We start from the raw sequence: 25,334 nt of genomic DNA, 5'->3' as shown, positions 1-25,334 counted from the left end.
CTGAGATGTAACGCTTTGTCACAACCTTGGTTTGGACATTTGTGTGCAAGGAGATTGCACTCTCAAAGAAAACACAGAAATGATCAGAGAGTGCAACATCAGTCACAGCAACCTTGGAAATGTTTACACCTTTGGTGATGATTAGGTCCAGAGTGTGCCCCCTGTTGTGGGTGGGTCCTGTCACATGCTGAGTCAGATCATAGTTATCAAGGACACCAAATAGTTCTATAGACTCTCTGTCCTGGGGATTATCAACATGGATATTAAAATCACCAACAATAACAACACAGTCAAAATCAATACAGATTACAGACAGCAGTTCAGTAAACTCATCAAAGAAGGTTGCACAGTATTTAGGCGGTCTGTAAATGTTTAGGAATAAAGCTTGAGAGGAATTAAGAGCCACATATTCAAAAGAACCAAAATGACCAAAGGGCATCTGCTTGCATTGAAGGGAATCATTAAATAAAACAGCAACTCCACCTCCTTTCTTATGCGCTCTTGAAGTTGGGAGGTGTTGATTCAATAAGAACAGCTGCACTGTTATCTTGATTTAACAAAGTTTCAGTTAAAAACAAAATGTCCAGTTTGTGCCTAATAATAAAATCATTGATTAAAAATGTTTTTCCTGACAGAGACCTGACATTTAATAAAGCTAGGTTTAATGTGGTTAAAACTTTCTTTGCCCAATTTATTTGGACAGGCTGACGAGGAATGTATGCTAAGTTTGCATGTTTACAGTTGTTTCTTCGCAGCCTCACCTTTCTTTTTCTATAAACTTGCAGGACAGGAATTGAAACGGCTAGCTGCATACAGGGCCCCGACTTTTCCTGGAGAGAGTCATTGGTATTCAGGGTCAGAGTCAGTGAACTCCAGGTGGGGGGAGGATGGGGAGAGTGTGAGAGAGGATTGCGATCTAAAGTATGGACCCGAAGTAGGTGCTGGGGAGGGAGGTAAAGACTCCTCGTCTGGGAAGGGTGTGGAAAGTGGGAGATTGGAGGCGGTCTCTGATGATGAGGTTGGAGACTCCTCCTTTTGGCTGTCGTTAGGCGGGGGCATCCTTCCCGTAAGGTCTCCATGGCGATGCTGTGTGGTTATCTCTTGTTTAGACTCCTCTTGTATCTTGTCCTTGGCAGTAGGGACAGACGAGTGACGCAGGGAGAAAAACAGGTTCGAGGTAAACAGTTTTACCCCTGACTTGTTCAGGCAAATTCCATGCGCTGCAAAAAGATCTCTGCGCTCCCAGAAAAGGTAGAAATTGTTGATAAAATGTACTGAATGGTCAGCACATGCAGTTGACAGCCATCTGTTCAGTGCAAACAGCCTGCTGAATCCTTCATCTCCTCCTCTGACTGGTGGAAGAGGGCCACTGATGAACACCTCAGCCTTGACAGAGCTGACTGTGTTTAACAGATCAATAAAGTCTCGCTTCAGAACTTCAGACTGTTGTTTCACAACAATATCACAGCTTCCTGTATGCACGATGATGTTTTTCGCTGTGGGATAGTCAGCCACGATGTCCAGGAATTTGTCTCTCATGTCAGAGACCATATCTTTCGGAAAGCAGAGTATTTTGGTGTTCTTGCTGCACAGTTTTCTGACATCTTTTACAGCATAGTCACCAACAATCAGAGTCTCAGGCCCAGTCACTAGCTTTGCCTGCGGCCTTTTACTCTCACATTGACTCTCAGTTCTTACCCTGCTTTGAGGAGATAGCTGCTTACCCAGGTCATCAGATGGAGATTTAGGATCCTGCGACAATGGAGCAAATCTGTTTTGAAGTTGTAGGCTTGGTTGTTGTGGAGGTGTTTTGCAGGTTTTACTTTTCTTAGCTGTCCTTGGCTTTGTCCATCTGGGTGCAGGGGTTGAGGAGGAGGCTTAAGGTGTGTGTGTGTGTGTGTGTGTATAGGAGCAACTCTTGAGGTCATAGACAGCGTTCAAGTATTTATGCAGATATGTTTATGAGATCAAGGGTTTGTGGTTCAGCTAAAACACATTTTACACTTTGCATCGGCTTTGTTTTATGTGATCTACTTGAATTTACAATTAGGTTTTGATCAGTGCATTTTTTTAAACATTATGTACTCCGGTTATTTTTCTGGAATGCCATCTACCGCCACCTCCAGATCTTCTTTTGCTAATCCAGACTGTCTTCCTGAAGTACGCACAGAACTATAATCTGTCTGTCACAAAACACAACAAATGATATGTTCTATGTAGATCTGAGGCCAGGTTGGATCCATCCCCACCGATTGACACGCCCTGCTGTGTGTTTTCTAGGATGAGGGAGCCCAGCCAACAACAGAGGGGAGCGGGACCCCCCTGAGTGGCACCGCGGCCCCGGGCCCCGAGCCGGGGCAGGCAGGGAGCTCCGCCACCCAGGAGAACGGGCTGAAGGAGGGGGCTCCCTGCGCTAGTGAGGGCCTCCGGGAGCCCCAGGCTCTGGACTCACGCATCCCAGAGACAAGTACGTGTGTGTGTGTGTGTGTGTGTGTGTGTGTGTGTGTGTGTGTGTGTGTGTGTGTGTGTGTGTGTGTGTGTGTGTGTGTGTGTGTCGGCCCCTTCAGCTGTTGGGACGCTCAGGTAAAAGCCAATCATGCCAAACTATATCCACCTGAACTTGGCATACTGTGTAGGAAAAGTATACTTGTCTCCATGTCTGAACTGTCTGAGTGTAAACGTGCATCTCTGTCTGTACTGTGTTCATCATGTTGTCTGACGTCCAAAGCTCCTGATCACACCGTCGTCTCCTGACTTCTTATCTTGCAGGCATCTAACTCTACTATCCCTCTGCCCTCCTCATCTCAACCTCCCCCCGCAACATCACCCCCCCTTCTCCCGTCTGTCTTTTTCTTTCTCCCTTACCTCCTTCTCCTCTCTTCCCCCCCCCCCCCTTTTTTATTTCTTCCAACCTTTCTGCTGCAGATTGAGTGTTTCAAGCTCAACTTCCGCGAGAATGCTCGCTCTCGCGCGGACCACGGCGCCGACATCATCACCTGGCCGGCCCCCCGGGACGACGACAGACCCCGCCCACACGGCTCCTCCCATTCTCTACACCAAAACCACCACCACCACCTGCCGGCTCCCCACAGTGTCTCCCTCAGCCAACCGGCGGCTCCCCACCTTCCTCTCCCCCATCGACCCTCAGAACCCCTTTGATCATTAATCTGTCGTTGCACATTTGTGAACGAGTCATTCTAGTATCATGTTATGCCTCCTCTCTCACATCTGAGCTCATCATCATGCGCTATAGCAGCCCCCCCCCCCCCCACCCCCACCCCATGAAGTGACTGTATAGACTAGGCTGGGGCCTTTATGGGAATCTATGTGGAGTGAAAGGTTTTTTTCCTCACATATTTGTTTGTCTCCTCCGAGCCGGCTGACCTGTAATCAGTGAGGTACCTCCTCCCATACAACGATAAGCAGCGGTCCCAGCATGGATTCATTCACGGCTTCTGTCAAAAGCGTAGCTTCTCTTTTCCTCGTGACTCTAAAGGCCGTTTTTTCCCGATGACCGCTCCGCCTCCGCTTCAGTGACATCACAGTAATTAATCGTGCATCTCATCCGCTTCATCGCCGTCACTATCACTCACCATAAAGAAAAGCTAGACAACAAGTAGGCTGTTTGAACCATTGTAGGCTGTGTAACTCTTTATTCTGTGTTTGATGGTGTGGTTCAGTGACAAACTGTGTAAAAATGAGATTTAGTGTTCTGTTCGGATCTTATTTCTGTTTCTCTCGCGTTCTCTTTCGTTAGTCCTCGTTTCTTGATTTTGAAAGCTAGGTTTTATTTATTTATTGTACGTTTCTTCCCACGCAAGCAATACGGCGGGCGGTCTTTTATCTCCGACAGCACTCAGAAGATCTTGGAATCACGCACAGGTTTCTTTGTAAACCAAGACACGCAGCGAAGATGTTCACAGGGAACGTGAGAGGGAAGGTGTTGCTAGACGGGGGGCGAAAAAGAAGCGTTGGAGACTAAACGCGTGTTGGAACCTGAAGGTTTATTTGAAATGCAACAGAGGACGTTTGCCACAGTAGAGAGGCTTCACCTCAGCATGCAGTCCAGAGGGAGATGAGGAAGATGTCTGAACGTCTCCGAAGGCAAGCGAGCTGTGTCTCGTACGTGCCTCCATCCTCCTCACCTGAAGACACTTCAGTAAACGAGGGCGACGCAGATTCACGCCTAAAACCGCTCAGACGAAGCCAATATCATAACTGACTAAATGGATGCGAAACGTTTGAGGGCAACCCTGCATTGCTGTTAAATCGAGCTTTCCCGGTAGTTGCGTTGCCATCCCACTTCATGCGTTTCTACGAGGGTTGTGGTAGCAAGAACATCTCTAATGTGTGTGTCTCTAACACTTTATTATTTTTGCAGTATTAGTGGATCGTGATGTGGCTTTATACTCTCTCTTTAGCAATGTATTCAACGGTTGCCTTTATAATGCATGGCCAGATTATATATCGCGCTCGGAGCTGCGAGCCGTTGTGCCAGTGTTGTGGTTTGGTACCTTATGTATATCTCGGGGGCAATCCTAGACGCTCGATGGGTCGTTACGCAAATGATGACCACCGACGGACAGGAAGTGCTGCTTCCTGACGGATCCTGTTGCACCTCATTAACTCTACCGCTTGTATCCAGTGGCTCAAACACACAGACGGATGACAATGAATTCATTTTATTAGTTCAGATCGATCCTGCTCCTCTGTAACTCGTCAGCCATCACTTCCTCGCTCTCACGTATAGTGGTGTGGAAAGGGCTGGGTAACATCTGGAATTATTCAATTTCAGTCTTGCTCCTAAAACCGAAACATATTTTTAATCTTAAACCTGCATCATGTTTTTGTGGGGGCCGCTTTTGGAATTCAATACAATGTTTATCTTTTATAGCCCAATATGACAAAACACACGTTCGCCTCAGAGTGGTTTCCAATCTGCACGACATCGTCTGTCGTTGGACCCTCTCGTCAGAAAAGGAAAAACTCCCCAAAAAACCCTGAACATGTGGGGAAAAAAGGGAAGAAGCAGCCCAAACAAACTGCAAAGACAGAATCGTGTGATTATGACTGCATTAAATTGATAAGCACACATTCATCCAGCAGACACAGGAGAACATTAGCATTTATGTGGAGTGGTGTCTCTGTCCACCTTGTGAATGTAGCTCCAATACTCCCTCATCTGACTGGTCTCCTGAGGGAAACGTCTGATGTTTGGTGCTCGGCATACTTTGTCGGAGGTGTTTTGCTGCCTGGAACATGTGTTACTGACGGAGGCGTGAGACTGTGAAACCAAAAGGATGAGCTGAAAGGCTCCGTGGACCCGAGGGAACTCTTCTCTGGGGGTTCATCCCTTTCAGATCACACACAGTCACATTGTTTCCTCCAACAGAAGACAACGGTCTCAAATGTTTAATATTCTTGAAACACGGGCAGCCATACACGACTTAAACTGAGTCAAATCTAAAGTTATTTTAAGGAAAATAAAAGTAGAAATAGGTAAAGAAGATTCTTTGGTGTAATAAAAAGCAAATGAGAGAATGGCAAATGCCTTTTGCAGAAATTACTTATTTACAATTCAGTTTTAAAACCACAGCCCCCCCCCCCCGGACCGTAAACACTCCTGAGTTTTCCTGTTCAAGCTGTACCTTTGGCAATGATTCGTGAGGAAGCTTTGATATGCTCTAACATATCAGAGGGCTCACTGTGATGGAGAGTTGCTGTCTGATTGAATGGCCCCTTTGAACAGGCGACCCTAAGTAGCGTAATTGTGAATGAGATTTTGCATGATGACATGAATAGAGCAATAAACTGAATTACAGTGCCCTCATTACTATTCAATCATGAAAACACAGCTCGATTCAGATCCAGTGACTTTCACTCATGACTTCTTTCATATTGCAATCCTTTAAAGGTTTATATATCATTTCAGCCGACAAAATGGGCAATAAATTCATGTCTTCTGAAAGTGGGAACGATTGACAGGCAGATGTTAGAGTTCCTTTTCTGCCAGTTGAGGATGGTGTTGCGAAAAGTGCAGCTGTCATCAAATCGCTGTCTGTGCCCCAGCTGTGGCGTCGCTATATCTCCTCCTCGTGCCTGTCCACAACCAGGCTTTAGCTTCCCACCGACCCTGGAGGTTCTACTCGACACTTCTAATGATGTATATAGATATTATATTGTCGATGCACTCTTCATGGCCCTAGAAAAGGAACAAAAGACAGCGCGGCATCAGTTGGGGGGGGGGGGGGGGGTTGCTCAGCTTTTATGTCCATGCACCTTTTATGGTTCTACGGGGAGGAGGCGTTTTTACTACGACTATTATTCAGATTATTAGTATGACAAAATTGAAAAAGTCTGCCTTTCATCAGAAAGGGGCCACTGAAGTGAATGTCTTGAGATATAGTGTACTAAAGACGCAACACTTTTGTATATGTATTTATCGTTGTGTTCCCGGCGCCTCGTGGTGGTCGTTCTCTCACGGATGGACGGGCGATACTTTCGATTCGCGACACGAACTGTGTCTGAGATTTGGACCCAAATACAACCCTCAGAAAGTCGATCAAATCTGATTTTATTTTAAAAGCGCTGTAACGGCAGCTCCATTTAGAAATGTTGAACTGGCGAAAGTAGAGCTTAATTCCTTTACCCTGTTCGGCCCAGTCTTCAGAGATGAGAACAATGTTCAGACTAGGTAGACTTCTCATGCAGGACAGTGACCTGCAGCTTCATTAAAACAACCAGGCGGACTGCAGCTGATGCGCCTGAGACGCATGCCGCTGTACATCACAGTGGGCAAAGGGAATTTCTTGTTGAAGCAAAGTGTAGTGTGTAGGCTAGTTCATGTGGGAGTACTGCATATCAAACGCGTTGTCTGCTACACACAAAGCAGCAACCTGCCCTGGAGAGCCGCACACACCGAGACCCTAACGCACCCTGTGTGAGGTGAACTAACCGCAGTGGTCAGGTTTGGCTTGTGTAATAGATGCTCCTCGGTGATCTGCCCGCTGCAGAGCTTCATCCACCGCTGGACTCGCCAAGAGTTCCATCACTAACAGACGCCTCCGGTTCCTGCAGAGCATGCTGAAAAACAACTACTTACTGTCATCTGCAGAACCTCATTGTTCTTTTGTGCTGGTTTTTGTTTTTTTCCTTCCTTTTAATTTTATTTTTTGGTTTGGAAAAAGTGTTTATTGTGATTACCTGTTAATTGGTGATGTGATTATTGAACATGAAATAAAAATGGACTAAAACTCTTATGTTCGATCTTCTTGTGGATGAGTTTTCACTGGGTTGATTTCAGGTCCAAGTTGACTCCGTGTGTGTGTCCTTTACATATCTCAAGAACTGTTCATCTGATCTACTCAACACTTCTATGGGTGTATTGCTGTGGACCTAAGGGAGTGCCGTGTGGAACTTGGTGCATTTTGCACACGCAGCACGTTCCATATTAATACACTTTGAGGGCTCGGTGGACTTGAGTCGAGAGCATCGTCTGCAGCGGACTATTCCGCTTCGATGCTGGATGGTGTCTTCGCTTCCCCTGGAGTCGACGAGCGATGAGCGGGATTTGACGATACTGCAAGTAGCACTCCGGGGATCAAGCAATCGGAACCGCTACGAATGGCCATGTGCTCCGAACAGGCATCAATACTGAGAGCCACGCCCCAGAACGAGCTGTGCACTAGTCTAACTAAGCATCTCATAGACGCTGCATAGTACATACTAACGAACGCAGTGTGCAGTACACACGAGTTCTTCAGTAGGATACTATGTTATATTGATTATTTTGTTCAGTATGTTAGCCTGCTTAGCTCTTAAACAAGCTCTAAACGCACTGCACTGTGCGTCCTTAATAGGTGTGGTGAAATTAAAGGGGGAGAGTGATTAATCAACCACTGTCTGCCTAGAATCAGCTCAAATGAAACACCTGTGTGAGTTTACAATTATGTGTCAGAGACAACGGCCCAAATTCATACCGGACCCTTCACCCTCCCACTCCGTGTGACGGAGTGCATTCCGTTAGTCATCAACTCAGGTTGTTTATGAGCTGTTTGGGTTTAATATCCAACACTTTACAACCAGGATCTACCTTTTATGCTCTTGACATATTGCCCAAATGATTGATTTACACACATGTGATGCATTGCTCACAAGACAGTTAGTCTATTATACACATATGTTATAAAATCATAATGTACATACTAGGATTAACTCGAGCAAAGGAGACAGCCTCAGTCACTCCATATGAAGAGCTCAGCAAACCCGGCATGTGGTCCGCCTGTAATTCCACTGCTGGACGGTGGGGGCAGCAGCGCACCTTTAAACTAAGTTAGCTACCAGCCTGCTCAACTCCAGGAGAAGAAAACAGTTACTAGGGTAACGTCAACATCATCTCGGGTTGCTGACTTTCCAGCTAACGTTTTAGCTAACTGTTGGCGTTAATTGACATTTTCTTTCAAGTAAACTTGCCAACGAAACAGCCTTTTCCGGTTGGACATTTAGAAACTTCTATTGTCGAAGAAAACGACCAAAAAGGAGTTTAAGGTACGGAACCCTTGCTAGCTACTCGTGCTCCTCCGTGGCTAGGAGCTAACGCTGAAGTTACTTCAGCTCATGGTGGCTAAACAAAGAGTCAACGAGAGGTTAGCTCTAGTGCACGTTACAATATGTCGTACAGATAACGTTAACGTTAACCTTTCCGTAACGTTACATAGCTAACGCCAATCAATAAAGTCAATAACGTTACGCTACAATAACAAACATGTAGGCAGCTAACGTCACTTCAAACGTTTTCAAACAAGTTACATTCTATTAGAATGTAAAGAAGTTACATTGTATTACAATGTAACTTATTTACATTAGATATTAGATATTAGAATGTAAAGAAGTTACATTGTATTACAATGCAACCTCTTTACATTCGATTAGAATGTAAAGAAGCTACAGTGTATAGAATGATTCTATTGAAGTTATTCATTTTTAAAATGTTTTAGACGAGTCACTAATTACTTTAAAAGAGTGATTATAGCTGATTTAACTTACAGACATGAGATTGATCTTCTCATGTAACTCTCTTTATACAATGATATAAATTCATCCCCGTTTTATTGATATCTTATGAAAAGTTACTCTTCATTTTTCGTGCGTTTTTCCTGCAAAAGTCCAGCAACATGAGTCTGTTTTCGCTTGTTACATGCATACTGTCTTTTCAAAATAAACTTCCATCTTTACAGGAAACAACTAAGGTTTAGGCGATGAAACTACTTAGTTAGGTAAAATATCTAGTAAAGTATCTTAGGTTAAATATCTACGGAAGTGGCGTTGCTTAAGTACGGAAGTCACGTCACAAATAAATCAACATTGGCTTCTCGTTTCACACACGGCACAAACTGCGGCCTCCTGGAGGAAACACAGTGTTTGTTTGACCGTCCACCTCTCCTCATCCCACCCGTCCTGTGTGGAATTCTACTCATGTAGTCGCCCGCTAGCTTATAGCATGTAGCATCCTGGCATCACTGGGAATCAAAACACCGCGGCTTTGAGAGCACTTGTTTGCAATTGTGCATTAACGTGATTAACCAATGATTTAACTTGCTGCTCGGACCACTGATTCACCAAACCTGCTTGCAGTCTGTGTTCCACCACAGTCCCCGACGCTGCTCTCATGATTCACTTAGTTTCTAAAGATAGATTTGATTTTGTAGCGAGTAACGAAGGTTTCAGGGGAAATGTATCGGAGTAAAAGTATCCTTTGCAAAATGTAGTGCAGTAAAAAAAATGTAGTAAAGTAAAAGTCAACAGAAATATAAATAGTAAAGTAAAGTACAGATATCCAAAAAAACGACTTAAGTAAGTTCTACTTCGTTACTGTACACCACTGCTGATTTTGGTTCACAAGCCTCAACACTTTGTGTCATAGCTTCCCACACAGTGTCCGGTGAGTGTTGCCAGAATCAACAGTCCCATATCAGAAAAATGGTGTCGCACATAAAAGTAGAGGAGTCTCGTCAGATGCAAAGAGAAGATGTATTTGTTCCATGTGCCAAACATTACTAACAGGGACTTTGCTGGAGCAGCACAGGCTGTATGGATTTCCTTCCACCCATCAGCACCACACATTTGATTTGTTACTTGTTATTGGCACTGTTAACTGTATATGTTGACATGTATACTGGCTTTAGGCATCATGGCGAGTCAGCGGCCTCCCTCCGGCATTGGCCGCCCGTTGAGCCGCAGTGGATCTGTGCTGCCTGGCGCCATCCGACCCCCGACCGCCGTCCGACCTCCTCCTACAGCTATCCGTGTCGCAACTGGGGTAAGTCAACTACAGCCTCCATGCATTTTAGCTTTGAGATACAAGTGCTCTTCCTGTGAGTACATTGAGTACTTTTATAAAGTCACAGACTAACTAGACTAGCAAGGGCACAAAAGGCCCAAAGTATCACTCGGTGCCAGCTGGCCTCTGATGGACATTGTAAATCTTAGGTCGATGAGTTGACAAACAGACACGAGCACAACTTCCCCTGGTGGAGTCTGTGCTCGTCCACACATAGTTTCTCAGTAAGGTGGCTCTAAATTAAGACAACTTCATTTTATATTTTGTAAAACACATTTAAAAAGTTATTTAGTCAAACTTTTTTCAGTTTGAAGTCATTGCCTATAAACTCATAAGGATGGAGTTCTACACAGTTTTGATGTGTAACACTATAGCTCTCTTCAAGTGAGCGAGTAGAAACCCGGTCTCATGGAGTTCTATTCTCTATTCCTCCATCCAGATGGTTCCAGGTACAAGCGGTCATCCTGGCATGAGGGGCAGCATCCCCATCGCCACCCCTGGAGTCCTCTCAGCACAGATCAGAGTGACTGACAGGCCTGTGACCCAACAGGGGCTCAGTGGCATGAAGACTGGCATGAAAGGTTAGTCTGACGTGACGTCAGCTGGCAAGATAGACTTGTATTCTTCTGGTTTTATGTCACTTTGAGCCACTGTGAGCCGACATATACTAAGTCTCACCTCTGTGTCTCTTCACCACCTCCTTCCTCCTTCCACCCCACAAGGACCCCAGAGACAGATTCTGGATAAGTCGTACTACTTGGGCCTTCTTAGGTAACACATGCTACCGTTAGTTCTACTGTCACCATCGAAATGATTGAGTAAAACATGTCACGCCCTTATTGCTCTTGCCTTACACTATGCTGTGTTTCCAGCAGGGCAACCTTTCCTTCCACTGGTCAATTCTACCATTTCAAAGTGAATATCTATTTTTCTTGTTGTGCTGTTAGGAGTAAGATCAACGAGTTAACCACAGAAACCAGTAAGCTGCACAAAGAGATTGACAACTACAACCAGGAGAATTCTGTTTATCTCTCCTACGAGAAGAGGTGAGTTAGTGCTGACGCTGTACATATTGTAATAAATGAACAGACTATGTTCTGGTGTTTTATTTAGATACGCTGCATTCCACAGCCTTCAGATATTCATAAATATATGAGAAACACTCAGCGACCATTCGAAGCGTCGTCCAACAACCTCAGTAGAGGCTTTGACTGTTAAAACAAAGCATCCGGTACAGTCCTCATTATTACCTCATTGCATATGAATATCAGGGCTCTTGAGCAGAATATATCATAGTATTAATTCATAAAATAAAGAACAATCGCATTACGGCGTGAAACCAAAAACACAAACTAACAGTTTGTGTGTTTTTCCCCTTTAGAGCTGAAGGCCTGGCTGCAGAGATTAAGGATCTTCAGGGCCAGCTGGCTGACTACAACATGGTACATGGTACATAGAGTCTGTGGTGATCTTCAATGAGTCCACACTCAAATAATCCTCAGCTCACACATCCGGGATATGTCAAGCAACCAATGTGTGTAGTAAAAACAATATCAGAAGAAATATGCTTACACTTTATGTATTGAGCTAAAGTTCTGATGTATAGTGAGTGTGTGTGTGTGTGTGTGTGTGTATGTATATATATATATATATATATATATATATATATACATATATATATACACATATATATATATATATATGTGTATGCAAACAGCAATAGAATGGGCTCAAACAAATGACATGCCGGAAAGAACCCCCCACCCGGCGCAGCAGGTAAAGATGGTAAATGGTTATTTATGGTTGTTAAGTCAGTGAGTTTCCATCAATAGAAGCTGATATGAATATCAGCTGTGTACTTCCATGTTCTATAATACAGGGTGTCTAAACAGTGTTGACGGTTGACTGTCGGCTCTATCTCCATGAATCCCACTGATGTGCAGCTTAACTGTTTGAACATGTTCTGTTTGTGTTTCCAGCTGGTGGACAAGCTCAACACCAACACAGAGATGGAGGAAATGATCAATGACTACAACATTGTAAGTGTACCATGTAAGCAATGTGGTAACTATTCTGACACCTGCTGCTCAATGAGAGGTCAAGTCTCAGATGAGATGAAGATGCCCGTTGATCCTGTCCTTTCCTTCCTCTCTGCCCTCCCAGTTGAAGGCCCACAATGACAGCGAGGCTGAGAGCATTGACAGCATCTTCACTGAGAGGAGAGAGTGAGTATCTGGTAGACCTTTAAACTGTGGTCATTGCACAGTATTCTCTTTAAATTGAAATGGTAATAGAGGAAAACTTGAAATGCTTTCTGTATTTAGGCATCTTGTCAAGCTTTATCAATTGGTGTCAGCGATGATCGATTGAGGAAATGTATTTATTGTCTTGATGTCGTGGTCATGTGGTTCATCAATGTTAGCTGCAGTTCACAGCTGGACAACGATTTAATCTGCAGAATGTTTCGCAAGTCAACCATCTCATCTGGTCATCTATAATTGGTTTTAGTGCAGCTTTAAAGATGATGAGTAGCTTCAAAATGACGTCACATTGTACAAACCGACTGAAGCAGAAGAAAGTGTGGGAGCGAACGTCAGGTATAAGCACCAGGTGAGGGAGACCTGAAGTCAACCAAGACTTCAACCTACTCCAGACTTACAAGGGAAAGCACAGGAGTCGCTCTTTGTCTCTAAGAGACAGACATCTCTGCAGTTCAGAGATGGCAAGTAGCAAGCTCCTCGTGACTGGAGTAACATCTTGGAGTAAAACTCGCTCTTCAAAGTAGTGCCATGCAAAGTGCCACATCTGCGCTCTGTTAGTCAAAGTATGGCGAGTGGGCCTTACATGTTACATGTTGCATGTATTTGTCAGTCTGTTCAGCTCGGTGTGCACTTTTCTTAGTGAAGGCGTGCGCACCAGAAAAGGACGTAATCACGGCGGCTGTGTGGGGTATGCAAGTGGAATTTTTGTAACTGTATCACGTGATGAATACAGTAGTTACCCGATGAAAGCACTATTTACACGTCTAGGGATTATACATAGAACAACAATTGGTTTTTAAATGCTTTAGGAACAGGAGGGTCTTCAAAAACTTCTGAGTAAATATGTTTCAGTCAAATCACACAGTTGACAGGATATTCAGCCTATGTTTCTTTCTCATGCTTTTAATACTTGACTTGTACAAAGGTAATAAAGTAGACCCTGAATATGAGTTTACAGATAATTACGATCTCTCCTCGTCACTGTGAGGTTAGTTGATATCTAAGAGTTACACTCTATGTCTCTTCGATTCCTCACAGTTCATTTTGTTTGTAAGCTCTCTGGCCTTTCAGAGAATAATGCAGCACACAGATCATTCATTCATTCAACGTTCATGCTGAAGCTCATGCTATAGAGCCAAGCAAGCGACGGTACATACAAAGCTTTAGTTGAGCAACAGCTCAGATGTTATAGTTCTAGTAAAACCCTCTTACAGTACGAGCCACAGAGCCCTAGAATGATAATACATAGTTAAATGATTTTATTTAGATGTCAACGTATCCACCTTGTACTCTGAACATATTCCATCTAAGAGCTATTCTTCTAGAACAATTTTCCTTTTGAGTAGACGAGTGCCATATTTTCCTCTTTGTGATGATTGCCTCCTCGTCTTGTCACTGGTTCACCTGCTGCTGATGTCTCCCCTCCTGCATGTCACTCTTCGCTCTTGATGTATGGGTCCTCAAAATACCCATCCCCCTCCTCCTCCTCTATCTGCCCATTCTCTTGTTTGAAGGTGAATGTCTGATGGTTCACGTGTCTTCCTGTCTCCGAGAAGACTGTTGACACAACGTCCTCCTCCTCTTGGCGCAGCCGGCGATGACGGTAGTTGTGGAAGAGCATGTACAAGGAAGGCCCCTTTATGGCACAAAGGATGAGCACGGAGGTGCACATCGCCAGGGCTGCAACACATCCCGCGAACTTCCACGTGTTGCCGAGCACAGGTGTCGGGTCTAGTTCGGTTTGCAGGATGGAGACGGGGAGGGGAGACCAGTCTGTTAAGCTTGTTATGTACAGCCACACAGAAGAGATGTTGAAGAATAGGAAAGCAGGTCAAGTGTCTCTTAGTCGTACCTTTGTTGATGTTGAGTTTGTGGCTTGAAGAGTTTTGAGAGTTGACAGGTTCCTGTGGGTCTGTAGTGAAGCTGGATGGTGGTGATGGGTAGCACATCGCTGCAGCCTGCAGGAGATCTCTTCCAACCTGATTGTCTGGGGAAGCGCAGGTGATTTGTTTCCCTCCTGTAGAGCCACACACATGAAAGCGATGTCATAAATGAGCATTCACATAAGCCCCTTTCAAGCATGCAGCCCTTTGCATTGATCTGTCAGCGATTTAAATGTATTCGTTTGAATAAGCGCCCTGGTCACTTTGATGTAAACGTCACAATGGCCCCTTTCCCACTGGACAAAAACAACAACCAACATCTGGCTTCCTGTCTGTAGTTAGAAGGGTTAACATGTGCTTTCATTCCTGGGACAAGTGACTGCAGGAGTCACAGGTCTTTATCGGCTCCATCTTCAAACAGCAGTGATGGAAACATGACACCCGGGTTGACATGCTTTTTTTTCAGTGACTTTTCCTGCAGAAATGTTTTCTGACTTCTGTAACTCGTCTTCATCTCAGCCACAACATTGGAGCATTCTCACTGGCTTCCATGCTGCTTTCTGCTGTTTACCAACCATGTCTTTGTCCGGCACGTTCGTGATGCAGAACTTCAAACACCAGAAAAAAACCCAGAATGGTTACTCGTCTACTGGCCATGGGAAAGTAGTCTATCGTCTATTTTTAGAGGGTTAAGCCGCGTTTAAAGAAAGCTGCATGTATGCACTAAGCATGCACTAGCTGAAAATGTGTGTATCACTCGTTTGGACCCACTAACATTTCCGTAGCAGTCTAAACAGCAGAAGTCTGATTTGAATGCTGTCGCATTAACATAAAGGCTGCAGCAGAACAAGGTACAATATGGAAGTCTTGTTCCACCGTCTACGATGATTGTAGTACATGTATTATCTGAACCATCGTCTCTAATACATGAAATCAGTTTAATGAGTTGGGAAACACTGAAAGAGGCTATCTGAAGGTGTTGAGGAGATCAATGTTCTCAGATCAGACCCTGAATATCAGTAAACCATCTGAACTAGAGTGGCTGAGCTATAACACTGAAACCTTCAAATTGCATGTTTACCAACGGTAAGTCCGGCTGCTTTGGCCTCTGCAATGCTGCTCAGCAGCGGACAGGAGCAGTTCCAGGGGTTACCGTGTAGCTTCAGCACCTGATGAGACCAGACCGGGTTACGTTAATGGACTAATAATAACGTGGAAAGAGGCAAATGCTTGTCTCCAGAATATCCCAAAGGGGTTTACCTGCAGATTAGTCAGCCGTCTGAATATCTGTGTATGGAGACCTGTCAGCAGGTTGTGGGACAGGTCCAGTTCACTCAGGACATCTAGGCCAGAGAAAGACTCTGGGTCCAGGCTGCAGTAGCACCCAGTAGAAGCATCAGTTGTAAATGCAGTTATTGGAGCAGTGGAAGTACACATGCTGTCACAGTCCTACTTTTCCCAGTGATGCAGTCACCCTCTTGGCTAATCAGGAACAAACATTCAGCCTGATTTTCAAACGTCTGGAGCAGTACAAAGGGGCAGCACTCACTTCTTAGCCTAACAACTCTTACAGTGTGTTCAAAACGTGTTAAAATAAGTATGTAGAATGGAAATCTTTATTTACCTGCTGATTTTGTTCCCAGACAGAGACAGCACTCTGAGCTGTGGTACCACAGAGAAGTACTTTGCCGGTATGCTGGTCACCAGGTTACCATCCAGGTGGAGTTCTTCCAGTCTGGGATAGCTAGCCAGGGCTAGCCTGTCGCTCTCATTCAGAGTAATCAGGCTCTCCTCAATCACCAGCTCAGTGACAGAGGAACCGTTGCAACTGTGAGGGATGACTCGCAGAAGCTTGTCGGTCAAGTTCTTTACCTGCTGATGGACAGTTATTACAACAGATGAGCCATCATCACTCTGGCTGAGTTTCAACAAAAACATGTATTTCCTGTGCTAACTTAACAAAAATAAAACATGAAGAATAGAATACGTCCTACCAGTGCCTCCTCTTCCACAACCTCAGCCTTACTTCCCAGTATAGTCGTTGCTACCACTGAAGTCAACCACAGCAGTAGAAGAGGTCGCCGCCACCCGTCCATTATCCCACCCTGAAATAACAGAAAGCACTCTGGGTAATCAATACGTTTCTCAAAACAATCTTAGCTCTGACCAGCAGCCTGTAATCATCATCATCATCATTATTTTTCTCTGTGTATGTAAGTTATTGACCCTAGGGTCACATTGTGTTTTTTATGCTTTTAAATTTCTGCTCTGTTCAGCACTTTGTGATGTTATGTCTGTGAAAAGCGCTCTGAAAAATTTCATTGATTGATTCATTCATCATTACAGCCAACCTTCCTTTCATTATAGGCGAGTTAGTTCAGTTTTGGAATGTTTTAAACTATAATTCTGGCCACATCTTACACATGAAGTGCTCTTTCAATACATCCTTCTGGACATGACATGCTGTTGAAGTCCTGCAACTTTCTTTATCTGTTAACTTGTAGACGATACATTCTCCTGTACTCTCACATTAGTAGAAAAGCTCTCATGTGAACTTGGATACCTGAGACCGGATGTTGCACAGAACAGTGTCAACACCTGAATCAACCTTTGACCCAGATATGAGGTTTTCCTTACCACATATAAACATATATTGGAGTTACAAATCTGCTGACGTGTTTGAGCGTAAAACTTGAGATCAGAGTACAGTATATGTATGAACTGATGAAAAGGACTCAATTAAGTCGACTGGAGTCTCTTATTTCCCTGAGAGAGCAAACGCCTTCAACTTCTTGAAATGGAGATTCAGCGAAGAACAAGCACACCTTTGTTAGCTGAACAACCTTTAACCTGCATGCAGTGAAAGGTCCATCGCTGTCCTGACTATTGCTTCTTTAACAGAAGATTTGTCGTCCCAGGCTCCAAGTATATTCTGTCACTATTTTATTTTACTAATAACAACCAGAGACACTTACCTGTTGTTCCAGGGGCCGGTAGATGGACTTAAATTCACCTGTCGCTGTGATGCAGCCGGCACAACAGATGAACTTTGTTCCCTGTTGTAAAAGCTGTATGTTTGATGAAGTCACGCCTCCTTTCCTCCTTTGGTCAGAGGTACATTTAAGCCTTGTTGGACATCTAAACAATTAGAAAATACAGCAAATGAATGAATAGGATTCATGGCTATTGACAATTAAAGTATTAGATAAATGTAAAAGTTATTAAAGGTTGAAGGAACAGAGTAAAGGAAGCAAAGGAGAAGGATGTAAAGGGGGATTGAGTTACGTGAAGGAGAAGAGAGAAGGAAAGTAGTAAGCGGAGAGAAGATAGGAGTGTCCTTTGAAAGAAAGTAAGAGGGACTTAAGGAAAGGAAGTGAGGACAACAGAAAGGAAGCAGTGATATACTAAATGTTCATTTACCGTCTATCTGGCATCTCCCTCCCTTTCTTCTCTGCATCCTTTCTTTATTCTTACTCTCACTCTCTTGAATGCCCCCCCCCCCCCCCCCCATCCCATGCTGTTGTCTAAATAAAGTTAACCAACGAACTCGTCCACCCTGTTTGTTGTGCAGGAGAGAGGAGGCTATCCGGGCGATCGAAGAGGAGATCCGGAGGGAGAGGCGCGTCACTGACGAGGTCGTCCAGTCGATGCCGGCTGCGAAGCAGGAGAAGTATTTCACCATGACAACAGTCAATGAGGAGCTGCTACAGGTAAGAATGTAGTGCTAGCGTAATCTTGTCTTCTCCTCATACAGATGAAGAATCGGTGTAATGGTTGCATGGTTCGGTGGTCGGGTTGGTTTGATGGTGGTGGAAGCGTCCACGGTGCTGCAGTGATGATTGGTTAATATTACTCACGCTGTTGTTATTTTCTCCACCATGTGGAATAGATGTACCTAATGTCCTTCGTCTTCTCCTTGCCTCCTTGCCTCCTTTCTCTCTTCCTAGGAGCTAGCTGTTCTCCAGGAGGAGCTGGACATTCTGATGACCAGGAAGGAGGACTACGACGCTGTGAGTTGGATTGATCAGATGGGGGATGATCGAGGCAGGGCTACTGTATGGAATGAGGGTTCACCAACTTACATTTAAGACATTTAATATACATTTAATACCACAAAGACTGAGATGTAACACCTGTTGCACAGGTGCCAGTACCTCACTATCATTCCTAATGACGTCATTAATGAATCCTTAAACACGACCTGGACCAAATGAGACCCCTCCCCCAGAAAATAAATCTATGATATTTATATCATTTAAGAAATCGTTTTGAGGACGACATTGACCGCTTGAATTCACAATGAAAGGAATACTCCTTATCCGAATCCTTATTTTATTCAGGCGCTTTTACTGTTTACTGACTTAAAACACAGCCACCACTTGTAATGATGCCTTCTCCAGTAGTAGTGATACTTTAATAGAAGAAGAGTGGCCTTGATGATTTCTCTTCATTTGATAAAGTAAATAGTTAGTTTGTACTGCTTGTGTTATTCAGTCCTGCCGATGACTGGTCATCGATGTATGACTGTTTGTGTGAATGGGTGGAAGAGAGACAAGTTGTAACGCACTTTGTCTGCTATGTAGTTGCCATCAGTATGAATAGTTGAACCTTACATTGTCCTCTGTGCAGGAGCTGTCCCACTCACACATAAAGAAGGAAGTGGTTCGTCTCCACGAGACTCTGTCAGTGCTGGAGGCCAAGCGTGACGCCATGGAGGCTGAGCACAAGAGCCTGGGCTCCCCACAGGAGGAGAGAGAGCAGCTCTTCAAACAGGTTAGCTTCAGCTAGCTGCAGCAATGCTTGAATGAACTGAGATCAAATGAACTGTTTAACCCGCACAGACTGACAGCAGAGGTTGTGGTGGTACAGGCAGAGTTTGAGTTTGTAAAGAAGCCATTTAAGATACAGTTCTGTCTTCCAGGTGAAGGAAGACAACCAGGAAATCGCCGGCATGGAGAGACAGTATGTAGCGTTGCTGTCGCACCACAACTCTGTGTTTTGCTTTGTTGGGTTTCATTTTCTTTTAAAATGTTCTTACTTAAATTAGAAGTGAAACTCTGAGTTCCTGTTCTGTAATTTACTCAAATTAAGTCCAATGATGTTGGAAAGTCAATTTTGCGGCATCTTTTGTCTCATCAAGCCATGTTTGGTGGTGTTAAAAAAATGATCCACTTATTCATGAACCCTGATCAACTCATTAAGATAGCGTGTGTGTGTGTGTGTGTGTGTGTGTGTGTGTGTGTGTGTGTGTGTGTGTGTGCGCGCGCGCGCGCCCGTCCCCCCCGTCCGTCCGCGTCCCCAGGCTCACAGAGATCGGGGACAGGATGGGACAAATCACAGAGGAGATCCGGCAGCTGGAGCAGGACTCAGAGGAAGCTCAGGGTAACACTGGATCTCAACTTTCCATTCCTCCCTAAAACATGCTTTTAAATTCCCTCTAAAACACGTCTCTCAGTCCAAAGATAAAGACATGCCAGCAAATATTTACATCTCAGGCTCTGTAATCATTACGTTTTGAGATTTTTGATTTCAAGATGACTTTTAAAAATACAGTGTCGCTTCATAGATTCATCTACTGTCATTCAAACTCGTGCACACAAAGTATTTGACAGTGCTACCAAATAAAGTATGCATCTGATAATCATATTGAATAATTATATCATTGCTTGCTAAACGATGTATAATAGTTGTTTTGAATCTGTCCATAAGGGGAGAGTCAGCAGAAATACAAAGAGCTGAAGAGGAGACAGGAGGAAATTGACCGTAAGTTGAACATTTGACAGTTTAAATGAGCAAACCTGAGTAGACATGGATCATAGTGACAACATCAATAATTACTGCGTTATTTACTCGGTGCCTGATACGATGAATGAGTCACTACTGTGGGGATGACGAGTGATGCTTTCAGCAGAACCTCGGGGATGATAACAGTCGCTGAGAAACAGTCATCAACAATGAAGATGTACTGTCATAGCAGAGAAACGAGAGGTTACTATTATAGGTTACATATTCTGTATATTGAACTCATATAATGTGGAGGAACACACTTTGCTGTTTTAGAAACTACCACCAGGTGGTGCAGTCGGCTTCCTTTCACATCATGACGCATCCTGACAGAGGAGCATCAATACATCTGCATGACCAGATGGAATCACATATATTATATTATGTTATATTATAGTAATAGATGCATTCCCTCCTGTGTTCCAGGGTACCAGGAGTCATTCGAGGATTCCAGGGCTCAGGAGCAGGACAAGATGACACAGAGTCAGGAGAACATCGTCTCCCTGCTGGAGCACTGCAGCAGAGTGAGGAAGAATGGGGAGAGGTGGAGGAGGGAAGGAGAGGAGGGTAGGTGATGGTGAGGAGGACAGAGGAGACTAAGTGTGTGTGTGTGTCTGTGTTTGTAGAACATGTTGCGGCTGCATCAGGTGGATACAGTGACAGCCAGTGAGCTGAGGAACATGCAGGAGGTGCTGGTCAGTAAGGAGACGGAGGTGGTCCAATCAGAGAACACTGCCAGAGGACTGACAACTGGTAAGTAACACACACACTTTGTCCTGGTAAAGACATGCCCCCTTTAATGAACCTAAAGTGCTCAAACTGTCACTCCACCACCACCCAGAGTCCCAGCGTCTGCAGCAGGACCTGGAGAAGGTGCAGCAGCTGGAGGGGAAGATCACGGGTGAGCTCAGCACCCTGAAGGAGCGCGTCACAACCATGGAGTCTGAGCTGGTCACCTACCGAGACCTGGACGCCCTGAGGCACACAGCCGACGAGAAGAAAAAGGTAGCAAGTGCAGCTATGAGCTACATGTGCTGTTCGAGGCAGCATTTTTATTTACAGTGCGGATCTTTAAATGCTGCTGATTCATGTAACACAACTATCTGACTCTGTTGAACTGTCGGCTAACCAAATGTATGTTGCTCTGGTGCAGAGACTGCAGGAGGACCGCATATCGCTGAGTCAGCGTCGGGAATCCTTCAGAGAGCTGTTGGAGGAAATGAACCGGAAATATGAAGCTCTGAAGACGACGCTGCAAGAAAACGAGACTCACGCTCAGGTCAGAGCATCTCACACTCTGCTTAGAAAGACATCACCACTCAGCACAAACTGTAGCTGCAGACATGTTTGTGTAGTCAGTGCATGCCATATTGTTTGCGTTAGTTATGATAAAGATTTCATTCATTATGCACCTTATGTGATTTTTTTTTCACCTGACAAATTGAGGAAAAACTGCAATAAGCAGTGAGGCGTCGCCTCATCTCTACATTGTCTTAAATTCATCTGCAGCCACCGTCCACACACACTGCTCATCAGATTATGACACTAGAATTGTCTGCTTATTTGAAGATGGGGGGTTAAAGGTCACAGAAGTGGTTCAGTACAGCAGGAAACCCCTCGTCAGCACTGTTGAAGTGCCCTTGAGCTGCTGCCTGCTGACTTTGTGTCTCTGTGCTTTATGGTTCAGCTGGCTAACCTCGAGAGGAAATGGCAACACTTGGAGCAGAACAACTTCGTGATGAAAGAGTGTATCCTTCCGAAATCTGCGTCTATCTTTTTACTTCATGTTTTTGATCTTGTTAAAGTGCCGACAACTCATCGCAAGTCTGATATGTGATTGGTCACAGCAGTGATTCTTTTCCTCAACTTTGCGGATCAGTCATCGCCTCTAAATCTCAGGAGAGTGACTACGCCTCGGTCGCCAAGAACGTCTCCCAACAGGTGGCGGACTACAACAAGAGTCTTATCGACTTCCTGCAGAACAACAGGAGTTAACACACACATTTAAAACATAAAAAGCATGTTATATTTCAGCTAACGTCATGATAAAGGGGTTATTCTAAAGACCGTTCAATATTCAGTTTATAAAGTTTTTCAGTTTTTGATGAAAATGTCGCTGTTGTCTGAAGCTGCTTACTGTCCAAAACTACCTAAATGTGTCTCAGTTCCAGAGTATTTATCTACTATATATTTAGTGTTTAAATGTATCTAATGTAAAATTGGAGCTTTTGCTGTAATCCAAGTCATTACTTTGGGTTTCTGTGAACGAGTGCCCCGGTTATTTGAATAAAGAAGTTTTGAGAAAATTGAAATTGAACGAGTGCAGTCTGATGTGTGCCCGTTCAGACTCCCGCCTCCTGTTGCTTCAAGTTGTATTGATATTGAACGTTGCAAGTCCAGCTTCGACGCTTGTCATGGCCCGGCTCAAAGAGTGGTAACATGAGGGAGACAAGACGAGTGATAAAAGTAATAAATACACATTTATTTAATGAACCAACTACTCAACAAAGAGCCAGCCCCTCTACACAGGAGTCGGCGAGGAGAGGAGGCACCTCCTCATGTTTAGGTGGTGCATCTTTATAGCTGGCCACTTCCAGCAGCCTCAGGTGGGGCTCGTTAGCTGCCAATCAACATCCTGAAAGACAGAGTAGGCAGCAAACAGGACAGAGAGCCCTAGTGGATGGGAGGGGTCGGCACACCGGGTATAACGTGGTGAGTCTGGTCCTGACACAAAAAAAGTCAAGGATTGATTAGCAGGTAAAGCACACAAGGAAACACTTCACTCGGAACAAGAATAACACCGACATCATACTGATAGTGGTAACTCCATGCTTGTTGAGTATGGCAGGCTGGCAGGTGCGTCAGAGCAGAAAGAGTGTGATCAACAGTGGAAAAATGAGCTGGAACCGGGTCAAAATTAATCACAATATTTAATGTACCACACGAAATTCACTGACAAACTGAATTAACTATCGATAGTAATGTTCTCGAGAGCAGAGACCACACGCACGCATCACCTCACAGTCCGGTGAATCCGGTTCAGCTGAAAAAGTGAGCTGCAGTGATCTGAGGTTAACTCCCTTGAACATTGTCTTTTGTATCCCCTGTGTGTCGGACGTGTCAGAAACAGTCATAAAACATCTGGATGATCCTCCGTGGCGATTAGCGATTGGCTCCATTTGAATTCTGTCCCCTCCCATTATCGATCTTTTAGCGAAACATCTTCTCTCCTCGCAAAACATCTTGGCTCCCCATCTCCGTCGCGGTCAGATTTGGCTTTTGACCGATCCCCACTGGCCCTCCTTCATCGATGGGGTCGCCTCCATTTGCTGCTGCATGTCTGTGAACCCTCGCTTAAAATCCCTGTCTGACCCTCAAACTACTCTTACAGTGTTTTAATACCTTTAGTGATTATACTTTTATGATTTAATACTTTCAATGAGTTAATATACTGTAACATATAATATCTTCTATTAGTGAGGATATTGTAAACATAATCCGTTCCTTATGGAAACATATTGTGACTAACATATTTATTATTGTGACACTTCTACTCATCAATAGGGGGGTTATTTAATCGTACTTATATGTTTAATACTGAAATTCTCCACAGGAGAGACACAGGGAGTTATGAAGGGGACAAACAGAGAGAGAGGAGGTTGGAAGGGAGGGCGGGAGAGACACAGGGAGTAATGAAGGGGACAAACAGAGAGAGAGGAGGGTTGGAAGGGAGGGAGGGAGAGACACAGGGAGTAATGAAGGGGACAAACAGAGAGAGAGGAGGTTGGGAGGGAGGGAGAGACACAGGGAGTAATGAAGGGGACAAACAGAGAGAGAGGAGGTTGGAAGGGAGGGAGGGAGAGACACAGGGAGTAATGAAGGGGACAAACAGAGAGAGAGGAGGGTTGGAGGGGGGGGAGAGACACAGGGACTAATGAAGGGGACAAACAGAGAGAGAGGAGGGTTGGAGGGGGGGGAGAGACGCAGGGACTAATGAAGGGGACAAACAGAGAGAGAGGGGGTTGGAGGGGGGGGAGAGACACAGGGACTAATGAAGGGGACAAACAGAGAGAGAGGGGGTTGGAGGGGGGGGAGAGACACAGGGACTAATGAAGGGGACAAACAGAGAGAGAGGGGGTTGGAGGGGGGAGGGAGAGACGCAGGGACTAATGAAGGGGACAAACAGAGAGAGAGGGGGTTGGAGGGGGGAGGGAGAGACGCAGGGACTAATGAAGGGGACAAACAGAGAGAGAGGGGGTTGGAGGGGGGGGAGAGACACAGGGACTAATGAAGGGGACAAACAGAGAGAGAGGGGGTTGGAGGGGGGGGGGAGAGACACAGGGACTAATGAAGGGGACAAACAGAGAGGGGGTTGGAAGGGAGGGGGGGAGGGAGAGACACAGGGACTAATGAAGGGGACAAACAGAGAGAGAGGAGGGTTGGAAGGGAGGGAGGGAGAGACACAGGGAGTAATGAAGGGGACAAACAGAGAGGGGGTTGGAAGGGAGGGGGGGAGGGAGAGACACAGGGACTAATGAAGGGGACAAACAGAGAGAGAGGGGGTTGGAAGAGAGGGAGGGAGAGACAGAGGGAGAAATGAAGGGGACAAACAGAGAGAGAGGAGGGTTGGAGGGGGGGGAGAGACACAGGGACTAATGAAGGGGACAAACAGAGAGAGAGGGGGTTGGAGGGGGGGAGGGAGAGACGCAGGGACTAATGAAGGGGACAAACAGAGAGAGGGGGGGGGAGAGACACAGGGACTAATGAAGGGGACAAACAGAGAGAGAGGGGGTTGGAGGGGGGGGGAGAGACACAGGGACTAATGAAGGGGACAAACAGAGAGAGAGGGGGTTGGAGGGGGGGGAGAGACACAGGGACTAATGAAGGGGACAAACAGAGAGGGGGTTGGAAGGGAGGGGGGGAGGGAGAGACACAGGGACTAATGAAGGGGACAAACAGAGAGAGAGGGGGTTGGAAGGGAGGGAGGGAGAGACAGAGGGAGAAATGAAGGGGACAAACAGAGAGAGAGGAGGGTTGGAGGGGGGGAGGGAGAGACACAGGGAATAA

The 25,334-nt window shown here is 45.1% G+C and overlaps 3 protein-coding genes across 7 annotated transcripts in view; 2 read left to right on the top strand and 1 right to left on the bottom strand.

Moving 5' to 3' along the window:
• Positions 1-7,259, top strand: part of LOC306794072 (uncharacterized protein) — a 98,584-nt gene extending 91,325 nt beyond the window's left edge. For 4 of the 5 annotated variants that reach the window (XM_079291960.1, XM_079291962.1, XM_079291961.1 and 1 more), the window contains 2 exons: positions 2,281-2,467; positions 2,770-2,909. In XM_079291960.1, coding sequence (XP_079148086.1) covers positions 2,281-2,467; positions 2,770-2,777 — 195 coding nt within the window. In that variant the 3' untranslated portion in view covers positions 2,778-2,909. The other variant, XM_079291959.1, reaches the window with a different exon arrangement.
• A 1,143-nt stretch (positions 7,260-8,402) lies between these two features.
• On the top strand, positions 8,403-22,536 carry ift74 (intraflagellar transport 74). Its single transcript, XM_079292518.1, has 20 exons — positions 8,403-8,547; positions 10,185-10,318; positions 10,779-10,920; positions 11,062-11,110; positions 11,287-11,385; positions 11,721-11,781; positions 12,319-12,378; positions 12,503-12,564; positions 18,055-18,193; positions 18,431-18,493; positions 19,113-19,256; positions 19,405-19,445; positions 19,786-19,865; positions 20,193-20,246; positions 20,694-20,791; positions 20,894-21,020; positions 21,109-21,272; positions 21,421-21,546; positions 21,955-22,015; positions 22,147-22,536. The coding sequence occupies exons 2-20, from the start codon at positions 10,190-10,192 to the stop codon at positions 22,260-22,262; spliced, it is 1,815 nt and encodes a 604-aa protein (XP_079148644.1). The 5' UTR covers positions 8,403-8,547; positions 10,185-10,189; the 3' UTR covers positions 22,263-22,536.
• On the bottom strand, positions 14,033-16,579 carry LOC306794059 (leucine-rich repeat-containing protein 19-like; the record flags this gene model as incomplete). The annotated part of the gene is made up of 6 exons (XM_079291929.1): positions 14,033-14,373; positions 14,453-14,617; positions 15,565-15,652; positions 15,744-15,855; positions 16,108-16,355; positions 16,478-16,579. The coding sequence occupies 6 exons, from the start codon at positions 16,577-16,579 to the stop codon at positions 14,033-14,035; spliced, it is 1,056 nt and encodes a 351-aa protein (XP_079148055.1).
• Positions 22,537-25,334: the final 2,798 nt, after the last annotated feature.

This window comes from Melanostigma gelatinosum, assembly GCF_949748355.1.
Source record: "Melanostigma gelatinosum genome assembly, chromosome: 20".
NCBI classification, from domain to species: Eukaryota; Metazoa; Chordata; class Actinopteri; order Perciformes; family Zoarcidae; genus Melanostigma; species Melanostigma gelatinosum.
The sequence above is the reverse complement of the archived record's forward strand: the minus strand, read 5'-3'. Positions and strand labels throughout refer to the sequence as shown.